A 16,139-nucleotide genomic window follows, 5' to 3' on the forward strand; every position below is an offset into this window, starting at 1 on the left:
TTATTGATTCTTGACTATGTTCGAGATTCCGGTTTTTATGAGCCATTGGCGGTAATCGATATAAAATGAAATAATCTGGTTTACAATGTATTTGTTATGAATGATGTAAATATTAAGCTTGCTCTTTCTGAGACTATTCTCCACAGTATTCAAGTTTTGTAATAAAATTTATTATATTTGGGGAAAAACAAACAAACACCTTTTAACTCTATATTTCAGTAACATGCCGCGGAACAGTGTGCATGAGTTAAGGTTTTTTGTATTGGCAATTCATTGCATGGCAATTCGTCAATCAATATATTTCAGTCAGACAATTATAAAACAAGCATGAAATATAGTTTCTTATGTGAAAATATACTTCTTCAGTTATTTTTCCATTTCCCCACTTCCATTCAAACACAGGAATCTATAATAGAACAAACAAGTCAGAAAAACTGTGGTATAAGAATTAAGATCTCAAACCTAAACCAGTGACAATTACTTGAGATAAGCAGAATGATCAGAAACCACCAATAAGTAATAAAGAAAATAAACAAGCAATAAATAAACCCCATGTGAATTTTATGTTAGGGACATAACAACATCTCAGTAATCTTGATACACGTCTATCCAACTCTGTGAGTGAAACGGTAACATAATAACAGAACAATCAACACCAAAACCAGAACTTCTATCATGGTTCCATGTCAGCGTTTAGGATGAGTGTGCATGTGAGTTTCAGATGGACTTGTGGTCAGTCAGACACGTTTGAGGAAGTCCAGCTTCAGGCTGCAGGGGATCTGAATGGTTTCCAAGCCCACTGCCGAGGGGTGGAATGGAAAAGTGACTGGGTACACGTTTTTAGCATCCATAAGTAGTTGCTGTGATTCCTTACGGTCTTTCAGTAAGTCCTGAAAACAGAAGAGCAGATGCATTACAGATATTATAATATACTATGAACAACAAAAAAAAATTTAAAAAAGTAAGCTTACTTGAATATTCATTATGAAATTTGCAGAGACCCGTTCCTCAAATTCATTGAGCGGCGTGTACAAGTTGAGCACTTTCACGATCTGTGATGAATAAATGAATGAATAAATTAACCTGTTCCTATTCACTATTTCAGAGACTACTGGTGAAAACAGGGGTTAATGTGGAAGATACTGTAGTCGTGTGAGCCAGTGTTGAGGGACGGACCTGCACAGCACTGAGCGCAGTACACATGGTGCTGACGGCCTCAGCGTCCTGCGGAGTTTTTTTGTTGACCTGCAGCAGCTGTGCTGCCTGGATGAGCGGCTCCAGCGTCTCTCTGGCCCCGCTGCCCTGTAGAGCCTTATCCTGCAGCCACTCCTCCAACTGGCATACGTTATACCTGCAGTATGCGCACACACGCAAATAGATAAAGACACATGCATGCACACATGAAGACAATAAAAAATAAATAACATCCGCACAGTACTATGAAAGATGGCGGCATGCTACTGGTACATTTAATAAACGGTTTCTGCATCGATGGAGTAGCACAGCACCACCCAGTGGCCAGTACCTGATCTGCAGGCCTTTACTCCAGGAGCACATGTCCTTGCGCAGAAGCAGGTTGTTGAGAGTGACAGAGCAGATGACGTAGAACTGCTGCCGCACGACCTGCTTGATCAGTTCAGCTTGGAGGCCGTGCCGCAGCATGGTGGCGTGGTAGAGGCTGAGTTGCCGCACGATGGAGTCCAGTGTGTGGGAGACCTCTTCTGCAAAGCTGGAGGTCCTCTTCCTCTGGCCGGGGGGCTTCACTCCCATAACACCCTGGATCGTCTCCTGTTCAAGCATCCCAGCGACTTATGGGAAAAGGGAGGTAGGAAAAAAAAAGAGTGTTTAAGTCTCTTCAATGGCAATTTAATTCAATATCATTATTTAATGATGCATCAATAAACAAAGAAATGCATAAATAGATATAATGATCAATCTCCAATTGCTTTTAAGCCCACAGAACATACATTTGTAGATCATGTGTACCTATCATTGGGTGTAGGTGGTCTTCCATGCATTTAATGAGCTGCTGGTAGATCTGAATAGCCAGATCACTCAGAACCTGCCAGTACTCAGTCAAATCAAAGTTGCAGAGGCAGTGGTCATTCTGCTGAGGCGTGTTGTGCTTCGTATACACCTCGTCGCCACTGTACTGCTTCAGGCAGTTTAAGAACTTGCACGTGTTGGCCAGCCAAAACGATACAGTTTCCAAGTCATCTCCTCTTCTCTGCAAAAACAAAAACACAACATAATGAACGGCAGGATATGTAGAGACGGAACAGGATTATGGAGGTCACACCTTCAGGACGCTCTTTATGCTGTTGATGGTTGAATGAAGCAGCACTCGGATCCTCTGGTCATCATTCGAGTAGTCTGCGTGACGGACGCACATAAACAGGATGTAGGCCGGCAGGCCTGGGATCATGCTTACCGCGACGCCCTGTGGCCGCATGTCTGAGGGCAGAGCAGCGTCTCAGTTCCGATTGAAGAGGGGGAACATCTTATATTGAGGCCAGTTCAGTATATGAATGTGAGAGCACAGACCTGTGACGAGGATCTTAAGCAGTTTGTTCTCGTCACCTATCTTGTACTCCAGCATACCCTGGAAGTTCCTCTCTCTGCGAGGGATACTGACGGGGGGCATGGACTCAGTGTCTGCTTGCTCTGTCTGGACCTCTACATTGACAGAGAAAAATGTCAAATTTGACGTTCATTTTGTGGGTCCGTGGTGTTGTTACAACATGGACTTGCCTTCGTGCTCTTCAGTCTTCTTCACGTAAACTTTCAGCTGCTTCTTGAGCTTGCGAATCAGCTTGTCCTGATTCTCATTCTGTTCCAGGAGGTCCTGAGAATGAGGAGTGTTGACAGGCTGGTATTTATAATGAGGATATGTGCCTGTGAGCAGTGTCCTCTAGGTTACGTCAGAGACACACAGAAACCTTATCGATCGCCTGTCCTAGAACTATAAAGTAGACGTACAAAAAAGATGACACTGACCAGGTTCTGCCGGGTGAGGCGGCTGATCTGAACCTGCAGGTTGGCCTCGATGCGGGCATCCTGGGGCAGCTCCTGCTGCTGGTCCCTCTCCTTCTGCACCTCCTGCAATTCCACTCTCAGCCTGCTCACCTCCTCCTCGTGGCTCTGCTTCTGGGCTTGCAGCTGAGATTCCAACAGTCTGGAAAAAGACATACAGAGAAAAGAGATTGGATAGAGGAAGAGATTTGGTGGGTAATTGGAAGATTTTCTATGGGAAAAATATCTACATTAGTTATGTTATTATGAGTCACATTCACTTCTACACAGTCTCATAGTGTAAGTAATTGTGTTTTAAGTCTTTTTTTATGCCCTGTAAGGGTTTCCCAATGTTTGCAATCCTAACCTCTTACAACCAGGTTGTTAAGATTTCTGAGCATGATAAGGTCAGGTTGTAGTGAACCAATTTTCTATTAAGGTGATGGATTGGATTAAATCATGCAGAATTTCTCACTTGTTTGCTTCCTTCAGGCCCTCATAAGCCATCCAGAGCTCTCCATCTTCATTCAACTCACGCAGATCAAAAGAGGGTGATCTGCCAAAAACAGACATTCATGCATTCAAAGAGACTTCAGATAGTCCACTATAGAGGACCACTAAGGCTGATAAAATGTTCATATTAGGGGACCTTTAAACTAAACACAGGATAAATATGAACAATAAAGCAGCTATAAATAATAATGAAATATTACCTGCTGCAGTCTATAGGGGCACTGCTGTTTAGTATTTCCTTTAAAAAAAAAAAAAAAAAAAAAAACCCAACAACATCATTTTGCAGACAAATACCATTTTTGACATATTATGCATATGAACATGGTCAGTCCCCACAGTACCTTGTGTCTAAGCGACTCCAGACTGACCAGCTGGGAACGGAGAATCATTACTTCGTCTTTGCGGACCTCCAGCTCTTCACTGGTGGACCTCAGCTGCTTTAGCAGGACTTTGTAGGCAGGAGAGCCAGGCGACGCTATAGTTGCGCCTCGACCTTTGCTCAGAGATTGTCGGAGCTCATTCAGATCACGCTTCAGCTTCTTATTCTCAGATTCCAGCTCCTGCCGCTGGGACCGAGGCGACCAGAGAACACATTAAAAAAAAAGAAGATCAGTTCTCTGGAACTCTTGTAGTTATAGATCATAGATATTCAAACAGGTATTTTATTTGCTCCAGCTCCTCCGTCTACTAACTGCATCTGGCAGACGCCCTTATCCAGAGCAACTTACAATGTGCTTCCATGTTACCATCAAGTGATCAATTCTGGTTCACTAGGATCCCAACTATGAATACAATCTTATTATTCACTATGTTGTAGTTTCTGTACATACGTAAGACAAGAAGAAGGTTACAAGTTAATCTAAATATTCTCTAAAGAGGAAGGTCTTGAGCTGCTGCTTGAAAATACTCAGTGACTGAGCTGTTCCGACCTCGAGGGGAAGTTCATTCCACCACCGAGGGGCCAAGAAAGAGAAGAGTCTAGATGAGTGTCTTCCTTTTGCCTTCAGAGATGGAGGCGAGCAGTACTGGAGGCTCGGAGTATACGAGGTGCAGTGTGAGGTGTAATGAGGGCTGTGAGGTAGGATGGTGCTGCTCCATGTTTGGCTTTGTAGGCCAGCATCAGTATTTTGAATCTGTTGCGTGCAGCTACTGGGAGCCGGTGGAGGGAACGTAGCAGAGAGGTGGTGTGGGAGAACTTGGGAAGGTTGAAGATCAATCGTGCTGCTGTATTTTGCATTAGTTGTAGAGGTCGGATGGTACATAGAGGTAGACCAGCTAGAAGGGAGTTACAGTAGGGGTGTTGAAATTAATCGTATAATCGCTGCATCGCAATGCTGACGTGGACGATATTGCATCGATGCAGTGCAGAGCATAATCCATTATCATAATGATGAGGCTTGGTGATGTTCTGCTGGTGAATCTCGTTAAGTAGTGCAGGTAGTGACTGTAGCGGCCTGTTCTACAGAATACAGTGCCGTTCCGTGTCGGAGTTTTACGCTGCGTGGCGACCATGACATATTTTTGCGGACGACCAATAAAATTCAAGCAACGGGTGTCTCCTTTCCGCCACTTCGAAACAGACACACGAAGCGGGAATGGAGGAAATGCTGATCTTTCTCTGAGTGTTCAGAGATCTACAACACAACAATATCATCTTACCAGGATTTACAAAAACACGCATATTTTTCGTGCGGTGAGCATTCACTTGAATTAAAAAAAATAATTCTGTAATGAATAATATTTGGAACTAAGGTGTCAGAATAATTTGGACATTACACGTACCAAATATTACTGCGTTTATGTAATACAAAATGAAATAATACAAGGACCACAGGGACAAGGACCACAGAGCTTGGATCAGTCTTCTCGGTTCCTCTGTGAAGGTTCACACCTCTAAGTTACAGTAATCCAGTCGTGAGTTTACTAAGGACTGAACCAGTATCTGTGTGGCCTGGGTTGACAGATAAAGACGGATTTGTCTGATATTGTAGAGAAGGAATCTATGTCACACTGGACAGAAACACAGTCTACAATCCTTCCAGGATTTCAGGAAGCTGGATTGATCTTGGAGGTAGCATTAAGGTCCCCAATGTTCAGTTTAACAGAGCTACCATAGAGCTACTCAAACTGGACTCTTACCTTCAGAGCTTCACAGTCTATTTCTGACTCTAAAGCTTTCTTGTACTGCTCTTCATACTGTAGTCAGGAAGGAAAACAGACTTTTTAAAAAAATCAACATTTTTTTTACTTATGCAAAGGATGCATTTAGATGTTTGGTGCACCATAGGAATGATGTGACACAGGATGAAGAAAGTCTTTAAACCTTTGCCTGCTTGTGCAGGATCTCTTCCTCTTTGTTGTCCAGTTCATTCTGCAGTGTCTGTTTTTCCTGCTCCAGTACTGAGACCCTTTTCTGCAGCTTCAGGACCAGAGACACATCCAGGCCGGCCTTAATGATGTCCTGGGTCAGGATGGAAGAGTTACAAACAAAAAAAAAAAACCTTTCCATTTCAACTCCTCCTATACCTCTTGAACACTGAAAAGCTCATCTGACTCGGTGAACCCAGTGCTGCGAGTACACTCGGACTCATTGCTGCTGTAGGTGGAATCTTTCCTCAGGTGTCCTGTCTGGGGAAAGATTCAGATAAAATATGGGCATATTCATAGGGCAGGACCTCGCAAGAACGAATCAAATTGTGATGTTCCTTCCACTTACCAGTGCAAGCCCCGCCTCCTCTTTCAGGTCCCTGAATCTCTCCTCCAGTTTCACATGCTCAGAGATAAGGTTTTGGTAGCGGAAACGCTCCTCATTTAACTCTGTCTGCAGTTGCTGGACATCCTCCAGATGGGACTTTTCCATTTTCTCTGAGAGGGGCACATATTTTTTTTTTTTTTTTTTTTTTATAACCAAAACATCTCCCCTTAATTTCATATTTGCACTTCACATTTATTAAAACAACAAAAGTCAAAACATTTCAGATTAAGGAGTTATGGAACAGAGAAGACAAAATGAAATATGAAATATTTATACACTATATTTCATATATACATATGTACAGGACATAAAAAATGTGAGAAATACAGTACCTGACACATTCTCTCCCTGTTCCTGGGTCAGTCTGTTCAGTTCGTCCTTCTCACTCTTCAACAGCCTATTTTTCTCGTTTAGCTCTGCCACCATCTGGAAAACACAACATGGAAATTATATAAAAAAAAAAAAAAAAAAAACTCTCAGCATGGCACCAAACTAGCATGTGACTAAAGTTACCAGGCTGAATCAGAATCATTCCTTTCTTACAGAAAAGATCATTTAAGCAAATCATTTTAGCACCAGACAATATCAAACAGTGGTACTGTAGACCTTCTCCATAGAGTCCATGTAGGCTCTGGCCTTCTCCTCCACAGACTCCCTCTCCTCTCGGCTGCTCTCCAGCTCCTCGCGGAGGGTGGCCATCTCCTGGAGCATTGAAGAGACACGCCCAGCCTGCCTCCTGGCTTCCTCCTCCACTCCAAGCAACCGCTCCAGCTGATGGCCGAGCCGATCGAGCTCTGCCGCGTGGCTGATCCGGAGCGCGCTGAGTCGATCATTCAGCTCCCTGTTCTCTTTGTGCTGAAGAGTCATATTTAAAACAATTCAGTGCAATACTAGTGTTTACACCTTTACAGCATTTACAGAAAAACTAGTCTTACTTCCCCCATATCCCTCTTCATTATATGTATAGTCAATGTTCTCAACCCACCCACCCACACTAATTAGGAAGTAGACTTTAGGAACTATGTGGATGTATAACGTTGTGTTTGTTTTAGTTTAGTAGTAGTAGTTACTAGTGGTAGTAGACTAGAAGACCCAGGTTCAAATCCCATCTACTACCACTACCTGCTCCTGCTCCAGGGGGGACTGTCCCTGTAACTACTGATTGTAAGTCGCTCTGGATAAGGGCATCTGATAAATGTTGTAAATGTAAATGGTGTGCCAGGGAATCATATTCATTATTAAAAGTGGGAAACTGTGCTCTAGGTACACCCGCCAGTGTTACCTGCTCATTAATCTTGCACTGCAAATGCATAATTTTGTTCTCCATGCCGACGTTGAGGTTCCTGAAATGCTCCACAGAGCGAGCCTCAATCTTCAGCCTCCTCAGCTGTCTGCGGGCCAGCATGCGCCGGACACAGCACTGCAGGTAAACCACGGCAGCCAGGCAGCGTCGATACCAAAACCGCGCCAGCCAGCCCCTCGCCCACCGTTGGGCCACCAAAACTTTTTTTTCAAAGAGTAGCTGATTGAGGGGAAGATTACAGGAGGTAGAAAAACAATTATGTTAGAGATATATCTGCAGTACCATGTGTTAAACACATATGCGCTTTGTACTGCACATATCCCCTTATGTATAGCACATATCACTTTATGTATATATATATATAACTTAACTTATTTGAACTGTATCCTGCACTTGCTGCTTATTGCACTTCTGGTTAGACCTAAACTACATTTCGTTGCCCTGTACTTGTACATGTGTAATGACAATAAAGTTGAATCTAATCTAATCTAAATGCTGACTGGTTTAATAGCTACTGGAGACCACCAGGGGGAGACATACAATCTGTGGGCCTTGTGCATTGAAGTCACTCACTCTAACTGACTAATGCTCACAATTAGGCCCGGTCAGTTCCCAATCCGTACCACTAGCCTGATCGGTTACACGCATGAGCAATGGGTTAGGTTTAGGCCGTTAACATGGTGGCTTTCGGAGTATGCATGCACGGCAAGTGCTACGGATTGGGTACTGACAGGCACCTCCTAGTGTCTCTACAACTAAAATATGGGGTTCGTCAATTTATTTACTCCTGTAAAATACAAATGTTTGCTTTGCAATATCAGAAAAATTATGGGATGTAGTGGAGTGACAATTCTCCATAAAGGTTTCACAGAAGCTGAAAAGACCTTCTGCATTATGAGATCTGGCCAAACCAGAGTTCAAATTCAGCAGGTTTGTCGGGTGAGGTGCGACCCACTGACCTGATGGTAAAGCTTCCTGGCTCTATAACCCCTGAAGTTGCACTGGAGGAGCAGGGCGGCGGCCCGCTGTCGCTGATACTGGGTTTTAGCCACACGCATGCGCTGGTACTTCTGGATAGTGACAGCTGCCTTGGTCCGACGCAGGTGGTGGGCCAGGCTGGAAGAAGCAGGAGAGACGGATACCTAGGACTGTTTTCGCCCCGTTTTGAACGGGTACAAGCAGCTCCCACACTCACCAGCGAGCTTGGTGCCCTCTGACGTATCTCTGAACTGTTATCACCATCCTTTTAATTCTGAGGTACTTCTTACGAGCCAGCCAGCAGCGAATGGTCTTCTGAATGTGGACGCAAGCTTTACGTAGCCGGTCGGCCCGAAGCTTCTCCAGAAATGCCACCTGACCCGCCCTGAAGAATATCTTTGTTTTGCCAAACTGATACTTGTCCTGATCCTGGAACGGGAGAATGTATGATAGCACCAAACCAAAGTCGCAAAAATCATGATATTTATGGTTCGTTATTATCCCTCACCTGGATCAGCTTCTCCAGAATATTCCTGCAGGTCAGCTTCTTGTCCACTAGTATATCCCTCAGTTTCATCAGAACCCGGTACCGGCAAAAGAACTCCTGATAGGTCCATCTAAAACCAAGCCGGATGAGTCAGTTCAGCCACTGGACTTCTTCATGAAGATGCTTCCTGATATGAGGTGCGTACCTGGAGGGGAAGCCTGCTGCCGAAATGCAGATGGTCTCTAGCACTCCACACGCCCTGAGCTGCTGTACTGCGCGAATGGGGTCCATCCTGGTGACATTTTTCATTTAGTTTTTAAAGCATACAGACCTGTCTTGTAACTTCGTTCTACCTGTACACCAGCAGTTGTACTTACATGAATGAAGATTTGATGTCATTAGGCTTGATGCAACGCACGTAGTGAGGCGTGGTAGCATTCAATGTCTCCATCAGAAGATGCAAGGAATTGCGGAACTGGAAAAAAAAAAAAAATTTAAATATTAAACATATAGCTCTATATGCCATTTTGACCTAATTAAACCAATCATTATGACCACTGTAAAGAGTTTACGCTGCAATGCTGGCCATGCCTGCTGCGTTCAGAACTGGGTCTCCAATGTAGACTAGCTGCATGTCAGGTCGTATCATTTGGCCTTTAGGACGAGCAGAGAGTGTCATTTAAAGAGCGCTGACCTGCAGCCCCACTGTCTTCTTATGGTCCCTCTTGGCCACAGTCTTAGCATGGCTGAGCGCTAAAGGTCCACTTGCACCCGCGGCGCTGTCCCCTTCTTGAAGCAGCTCAACTAACAATTCAAACTGGATGAGAGGAAAAACATTAAATCAAGAAGTGACAAGAACATTCCCTCCGCCGCCCTAGCGGTAAGTGAACTTGAGGGTCAACTGGAGGACAAACCTTGCTTGTCTTCAGTGCATTGATCTGCTCTTCATTTACTGTGTCTTTGTTTTTCTCAAGGAATCCTTCACATTGATACTCTACCTGGGACATGATACGAGAGAGACTTAAGCATTATTGTCTTCAAGGACATTATGGTGTTTATTTCATTCTTGTACCTTATCGGCAAAGTGCCGTATGACGAATGCCCTGTTGGACATTCGAGGTTTCTCAAAATGAGCGCTTGTTTTTAAGTGTGTGTTATAAAGTTTCTGGGCCCACGAATCATCCGATCCCTTTGGCATCTGATAAAGATGATAAATACGGAACACTGAACACTGTGATTATACATGGGTTTGCGATTAATTATCCATAGTAGATACTTTGCACTCTTCATCCAGCAGGTCAAGAACTCCCATCTTGGCCTCTATAAGGCTGATGCAGGGCTGGTTGTCACAGAAATCAATGAGCGTCCATGGAATCTGTTCCTTCATGTACTCCTCCTGCTCCAGTTTGAACACATGCTGAAAGACCACATTTCCGATGAGTAGTCGTTATGGAGGCAAAGCCAATAAACATGATGATTTTGGGCGTCTGACCACGTTAAATTGCTGCTGGAGCTTCTCATTAGCGTAGTTGATGCAGAACTGCTCGAAGCTGTTGACTTCGAAAGTTTCAAATCTGCAGAGGGACAGACAGGTCTCCTTTCAACAATTTTATGTGACAGACAAAAAAAATAAATAAATAAATCCAGAACAGCCGAAAGACAGAAGTGCCTTACCTACCCATAAATGTCTAGAACGCCAATGAACGAATGCTGACTGATGGACGTGTACAAAGCCTTGTTGATGCGCCCAACAATCCACATAAACAGCCGGCCGTAAATGTGTTTAGCCAGCGCATCGCGAGCGTTGACGGCCTGCGCTTTGGGCATGGGCTTGTTATACGTCTCAGAGGCCGTTCTCAGCTTTTTATGGCACAGCCAGTGAGTCATGTCCTGACGAGACACTTCCATCAAGTCACAGAATATTCCTAGGTGCACACTGTCTGGCTAGATATCAAATGTTCCAAAAAAAAGGGGATTATTTTTCAGAGCATACAGTAATAGTGTGTGAGTTTGTGTGAGTCTCCATTACATGAGGAGTGTGAGACTATAAAACGCCAAACTCAGCTTGGAGACGTCTGAACTCACAAGGACACTGCAGCTTTCCGAGCCTCGCTGCTTAAACTCCACATTGCCCAGGTGAAGAATGGCTGCCAGGATTTGGAAAAGGCCCATTTGGCGGGCTTCACTAATGCCTGAAAGGACGGGTTTCAGTGTAATTGGCCTGGGATAAAACTGCTTGAGGGGGATATGGGATTGGTTTCCTTACCCAAGAGTGAGAAGGCATTTCTGGTTGCCAGCATCTCCTTCGCATCATCCACTGCCCCTATAATTAGGTTCCTGCCCTGGTTGGTGTAAAGAAAGTCACTCGTGCTGCCTGGGGGAGGAAGAATAAAATAACTGCACAAACTCACAAGAAATATAATTGTTTTTAAGTCAGTCATTCTAAATATTATTTACATGTTTTCCCGTTACAGACTTAATGGGCTATGCAAATTCATTAAAAAAAAAATAAGACGTACCTAACTGTAGAACTTCAAATTCTGGCAAATTTGAGACAGCACATAACTGATAGAAGATGTGATAATTCCGCTCCTCACTGGCCTGCATTGCATTAAAAAGGTTTTGAAAAATGAACTAAACATTTATGCAGTTACATAACAGAGCATGAACAGAATTTTTTTTTTTTTTTTTAAGACGCACAACATAACAACCTGAAACACAACTCGAGATTTCTCCAGCAAGTATGTCCTCATGTTCGCCCCAATAATGCGATATTTCCCGTCAAAGCCAATTTCAATATATTTCCCAAAGCGACTGCTGTTGTCATTCCGCGTTGTTTTGGCGTTGCCAATAGCCTGGGTGGAGAAGAGCGGCACGCCGTTACACCGCAGCACATCACACCGCTTAAAAGACGTTACAGTCCCAGCGGAGAGTCGAACCTCCATGATGGGGCTCGAGGCCAGGACTCTCTCTTCTATACTGGCCTCGCTGGAGGAGCCGCTGACTGTAGCAAAGTACCTCATGGCATATTTGGCGGAGACAGTCTTTCCGGCACCCGACTCCCCACTCACTATTATGGACTGGTTCCTTTTATCTCTGAGGGGAGGAAAAGAAACGATGAATGCAACAAGGATGAACATCAGAAAAGGAAGTAACGGTAAAATATGGCAGCTAATACAATGGGGGAAATGTATTTTTATATATATATATATATATATATATATATATATATATATATATATATATATATAAAAAATTTGCCTATCGACTGCAGCAAAAATAGTAAATACCACACCTGGCCATCTGTCTGTAAGCTTCTTCAGCTACTGCAAATATGTGTGGATCCATGTCGCCAATGTTCTGCCCACTATACGCATTGATCACATCTGATCCATAAATGTGCAGGTTCTCGTAAGGATTGATTGCAACCAAGACTATACCTGAGAAGAATAAAAATGTATAATTATGGTGGAATCCCGTTTAATAGCACTAGTGCTAATTCAGTACTACTGATTAAGAGTCTTTATTTGCCAATCCTTGCAGACGTTATTAAGTTCGATCTGGTGGGTGATCAGGACACAGGACGGAATGAAAGTGATGTGATTACTCAGCAGAGGAAGGTCTGTGTACCGCAGTAGGTGTAGATTAGCTTGGACTCGATGAAGCGCACTCTGAGGTTGTGCAGGACGGCCGGCTCGTGGAGGTAGCTGAGGGCCGTGAGGTCGTTCTCCCCGACCAGGATGTCAGGGTTTCTCAGGGGAGGAAAGACCGCATTTTTAACGTCCAGCTTATATTGTAATTCCTAAAGGGGAAAAAATTAATAAAAAAAAACGAAAGCAAATATATGATGTTTCTGACACAGGAGCAGGTTTAACCATCCGCAGAACGTGCAAAGAACTTTATCTTGCTCACATTCATAAACTGCAGATAGACGGTGAACCACTAATTGCTCAGACATTTCAAAGGTGAGGGCAAACGGCCAAAGTACACTACTATCCCTAACGGCGACCTGTCGAGCCTTCATGCCTAAAAACTCGACGCCAATCGAAGTCATATTTCACCTCGGGTTTAACTGAAACCCCACCCTTCTCACCGTGCCATCCTCCAGCAGCAGATGTAGACATGTGTCCCCAGGGCTGTAGTCCCCCAGGAGCTCAGCAGACCTCCACACCTCAGCTGGGTCAGGGATCCACACCCGAGCATGCTGAAGAAGAGAAGGCCACACTTAACCCTAACCCTAACCACCTCAACGTTGAAGATGAGGAACAATCTACGTGGAAGCGCTGAGCCCGCAACAGGTCGTCATCAGAGGCAGGGGGAAGGAAGTAGGAAGAACCACGACTCCGTTACAATCTGGATCACAGATCACCAATGCGACAAAAGTAGCGTTGAAAAAGACACCTCGAGGTCCGAACCTCCCGCAGCGGCAGCATCTCTCACCCGGCAGTAGAGTTCAGCCGCAGCCATGACGGCAGCAGCGGCGGGTCCGGCGCAGGACGCGTCCTCATCGGCGGCCGAGCAGCCGAGCGTCTCCCCACGAGATGCCCTCTGTGCATTATGGGTATGCGGCCGTCAGAGAACCTGGGGAAGGTCGGCGGTGTAAAATACGGGCGTGGCGCGCCACCTAGTGGTTGGATAAAAGAACTGTGACCTCAGACCTCAATGAAAAAAAAGGCCTAATTCTTTTAAGTTAAAGTAGCATCAACCAAATTAGCTAAAACGGGTAAATATTTTGTGAAACGCTTAAGAAAAAAAAACACACACGCTGATAAGTGGTTTTATATACTATTTGCAGGACTAACAGACTAAACTGTGAGAACACACCTTAACCTGCTCAAAGCTGAAGATAGATGCTGGTTGAACCAGCTTCACTTGTTTTTTTATTATTATATGTATCATTGATCAATCACAAAAAAAAAATGATTATGTATTTTACATCTTAATATTAAAAAGACACACACATACAGTAAAAAGCAACAACAGGATGCAATACAGTGCAAAACTAGTTTATTTACAAAACAAATGGCACAGATGTGACAGTATATGCACATGCACTTTTAGTTAATTTAAGTGTTTTTTTTCCAAGTACAAAATCCATCATGACACTGGTTTCATTTTGGGCACACACTCCAGACAGCAGGAGTGGGCAAATATTGCCCAAGTATCTGTAGGTGATCATGGTTTTAAGGCTATTTATGTCCTTTGAGGAGGCAAAAAAAACATTACATTATAAATGCTCCATTCTTACACGGACAGCTAACAAAAGCTGAGTGATTATGGTCCGGCCTCCTCCTTCAATGATAAGACATAAATCTAGGAGGACATGGACATTACTGTGAGTTAAAGTATCGGACACGTTGGGGAATAAGCACTAAAAATGTAAAACACTAAAACAGATGTATATCTTCTTAAGGACAATATGTACAGAAACTCACCATAGCCACTACAGTACATTGAAACCTTTTAAGTAAACGTTGTGAATAGATTCACCTTTCCTTAGCTAATTTTTTCCATAACAAGTATTAGACAAAACTGTCCTCAAGCAGCACTAGTAAACAGGAGTTCTCGTGTCTCTTATTTTTCCTTCAGAGCACTTATTTAGGTGAGAAATGACTAAAATGGATACATGAGCCCCCCCCAAAAAAACCAACAGAAGGGGACAGGAGAAAGGGGTATTGGAAGCAGGAATGGTAGGAAAGTCTAAAAAGCCCACATCACACTGCCAGCTTGCTGGCCACGAGCGATGGCTTTCTTTGGGGCAGATCCTGAGGGGTGGGGATGTGGTCACCAGTAATCTCAGCTTTCTCTGTAGTGGCTGCAGGAAGTGGCTTATTCTTCATTTTAGCCTTGGCCATGTTGTAATCCCCAGAGTCAAAGTACTTTTGCTGCAAGTCAAAGGACACACAGATAATTTGAACATTACCAATTCGAACAATGACAAATATCTGAAGGAGATCTCTCGTCTTGAGGGAAAACGACTTACGCCCTTCTGCAGCCGTTTCCTGAGCAAGTCAGAGCCCCCAGGCTTACTTCCAAGATTAGGGTACCGGGCCTTCAGCTTGGCTTCTTCTGCCTTTTCTGGGCTGACAACCTTGTCTTCCATTTCCTGCAGACACAGCACACGCAGACGATGACACTCACCACCACGTACATCACAGGCCAAGGTGCAGACCTGTCCTAAAATGTTTTAATAAATTATAGACGATCTGTGGGAAACAAAATCGGCCAAAAAAATTAATTGCAATGTCTTCCGAAGAAAAAAAACGCTGCTGCTTACAACCTAGTACGCGTTAGGTTGCCCCGCAGCTTGCATTTTATTAAGATTCTAAACCAAGACGCCGGTTTCACGGGAAACTGTGCATTTAACCATTACTAGACATTTCTGTGACGAACGCTTGTAGTCCAGCTGCGACCCAACACAGCCGAGTTTTGCCCCGGATCGCAGCGCTAGCGGAGCCGCTCCACTCCTGAGCGGCAGCCGGGCGGCTAAATCACCGACTCATGCTAACCGCAGCCCGGCGCTGCGACAGGGAGAAAAGAGTCGAGTGTGGGAAGGGATTTCGGAAGTCCTGAGCTGCGACCTGGACGCCAGAACACGCTAACTGCCCGCTCACGTCAGGGAACCAGCAGGGCGAACCAACGGGAACTCGCTCTTTTTGGGGGGAAATTTGTGGCAAACCTGCACACCGACCTGCTGTTCCTCCGCAGTCGCTTCTTCGGTTACGTTCGCCTCTTCGACGTCCTTGGACATGACTGTTTAGTACGCGTACACAGAAAAAAACGAGCCAAACTTCCTCGCCTTTGCTGAGTCCTCAGGATGAAACCACTCTCTGTTGCACGCAATGTGACGAAAAAAAATGGCCGCGAGTTTTATGACGTCACCACGCAGCAAAACGCCGTAAATGGCGCTGGAAAGAAAACCTTTCATTAACTGCATATTAAAATTAAATGGAACAAAACGCAAGACCACACATACATGACTAATATTGGAAAAATCTGGAGAAAATGCCGCTAAATTAGGAAGAGAACGCACATCGTAATGACAGCGATGCATGCTGGGATACGTAGTCTAACAGGCCACGTGTCATCAG

At 44.3% G+C, this 16,139-nt stretch overlaps 2 protein-coding genes across 3 annotated transcripts; both read right to left on the bottom strand.

The window, feature by feature from the left end:
- Positions 1-148: 148 nt before the first annotated feature.
- myo5ab (myosin VAb) lies at positions 149-13,515 on the bottom strand. 2 transcript variants are annotated; one of them, XM_028957391.1, is made up of 39 exons: positions 13,489-13,515; positions 13,142-13,252; positions 12,679-12,850; positions 12,344-12,488; positions 11,988-12,144; positions 11,760-11,903; positions 11,568-11,649; positions 11,315-11,422; positions 11,134-11,240; positions 10,727-10,992; positions 10,541-10,622; positions 10,325-10,465; positions 10,121-10,246; positions 9,963-10,046; positions 9,743-9,865; positions 9,426-9,523; positions 9,254-9,340; positions 9,070-9,178; positions 8,779-8,990; positions 8,543-8,699; positions 7,563-7,802; positions 6,887-7,135; positions 6,613-6,706; positions 6,242-6,390; positions 6,052-6,153; positions 5,849-5,986; positions 5,665-5,721; positions 3,867-4,091; positions 3,726-3,763; positions 3,488-3,568; positions 2,998-3,175; positions 2,752-2,845; positions 2,545-2,676; positions 2,300-2,454; positions 1,987-2,227; positions 1,526-1,808; positions 1,177-1,351; positions 972-1,052; positions 149-890 (listed from the first exon to the last, which is right to left on the bottom strand). In XM_028957391.1, exons 1-39 carry the CDS (start codon positions 13,513-13,515, stop codon positions 738-740), a joined length of 5,403 nt encoding a protein of 1,800 aa, XP_028813224.1. In that variant the 3' UTR covers positions 149-737. The 2 variants fall into 2 exon arrangements, with proteins under 2 accessions (XP_028813224.1, XP_028813225.1); XM_028957392.1 differs by lacking the exons at positions 3,488-3,568; positions 3,726-3,763 and having other exon boundaries at positions 2,998-3,159; positions 3,972-4,091.
- Positions 13,516-14,033: 518 nt separating this feature from the next.
- Positions 14,034-15,900, bottom strand: arpp19b (cAMP-regulated phosphoprotein 19b). Its single transcript, XM_028957395.1, has 3 exons — positions 15,740-15,900; positions 15,032-15,154; positions 14,034-14,933 (listed from the first exon to the last, which is right to left on the bottom strand). The coding sequence occupies exons 1-3, from the start codon at positions 15,797-15,799 to the stop codon at positions 14,763-14,765; spliced, it is 354 nt and encodes a 117-aa protein (XP_028813228.1). The 5' UTR covers positions 15,800-15,900; the 3' UTR covers positions 14,034-14,762.
- Between the last annotated feature and the right edge of the window lie 239 nt (positions 15,901-16,139).

This window comes from Denticeps clupeoides, chromosome 17 (assembly GCF_900700375.1).
Source record: "Denticeps clupeoides chromosome 17, fDenClu1.1, whole genome shotgun sequence".
Taxonomy (NCBI): Eukaryota; Metazoa; Chordata; class Actinopteri; order Clupeiformes; family Denticipitidae; genus Denticeps; species Denticeps clupeoides.

Bases quoted from the DNA above. Each gene is read 5' to 3' on its own strand.
- myo5ab (XM_028957391.1), bottom strand. From the start codon at position 13,515: ATGGCTGCGGCTGAACTCTACTGCCGG. The intron at 11,241-11,314 runs GTAAGGAAACCA...CCGTCCTTTCAG, and splicing joins AAATGCCTTCTCACTCTTGG to GCATTAGTGAAGCCCGCCAA. The intron at 3,569-3,725 runs GTAATATTTCAT...TGTTTTTGGCAG, and splicing joins GCCCCTATAGACTGCAGCAG to ATCACCCTCTTTTGATCTGC.
- arpp19b (XM_028957395.1), bottom strand. From the start codon at position 15,799: ATGTCCAAGGACGTCGAAGAGGCGAACGTAACCGAAGAAGCGACTGCG. The intron at 15,155-15,739 runs GTCGGTGTGCAG...CTGTGTCTGCAG, and splicing joins CGACTGCGGAGGAACAGCAG to GAAATGGAAGACAAGGTTGT. The intron at 14,934-15,031 runs GTAAGTCGTTTT...TTTGACTTGCAG, and splicing joins GGAAACGGCTGCAGAAGGGC to CAAAAGTACTTTGACTCTGG.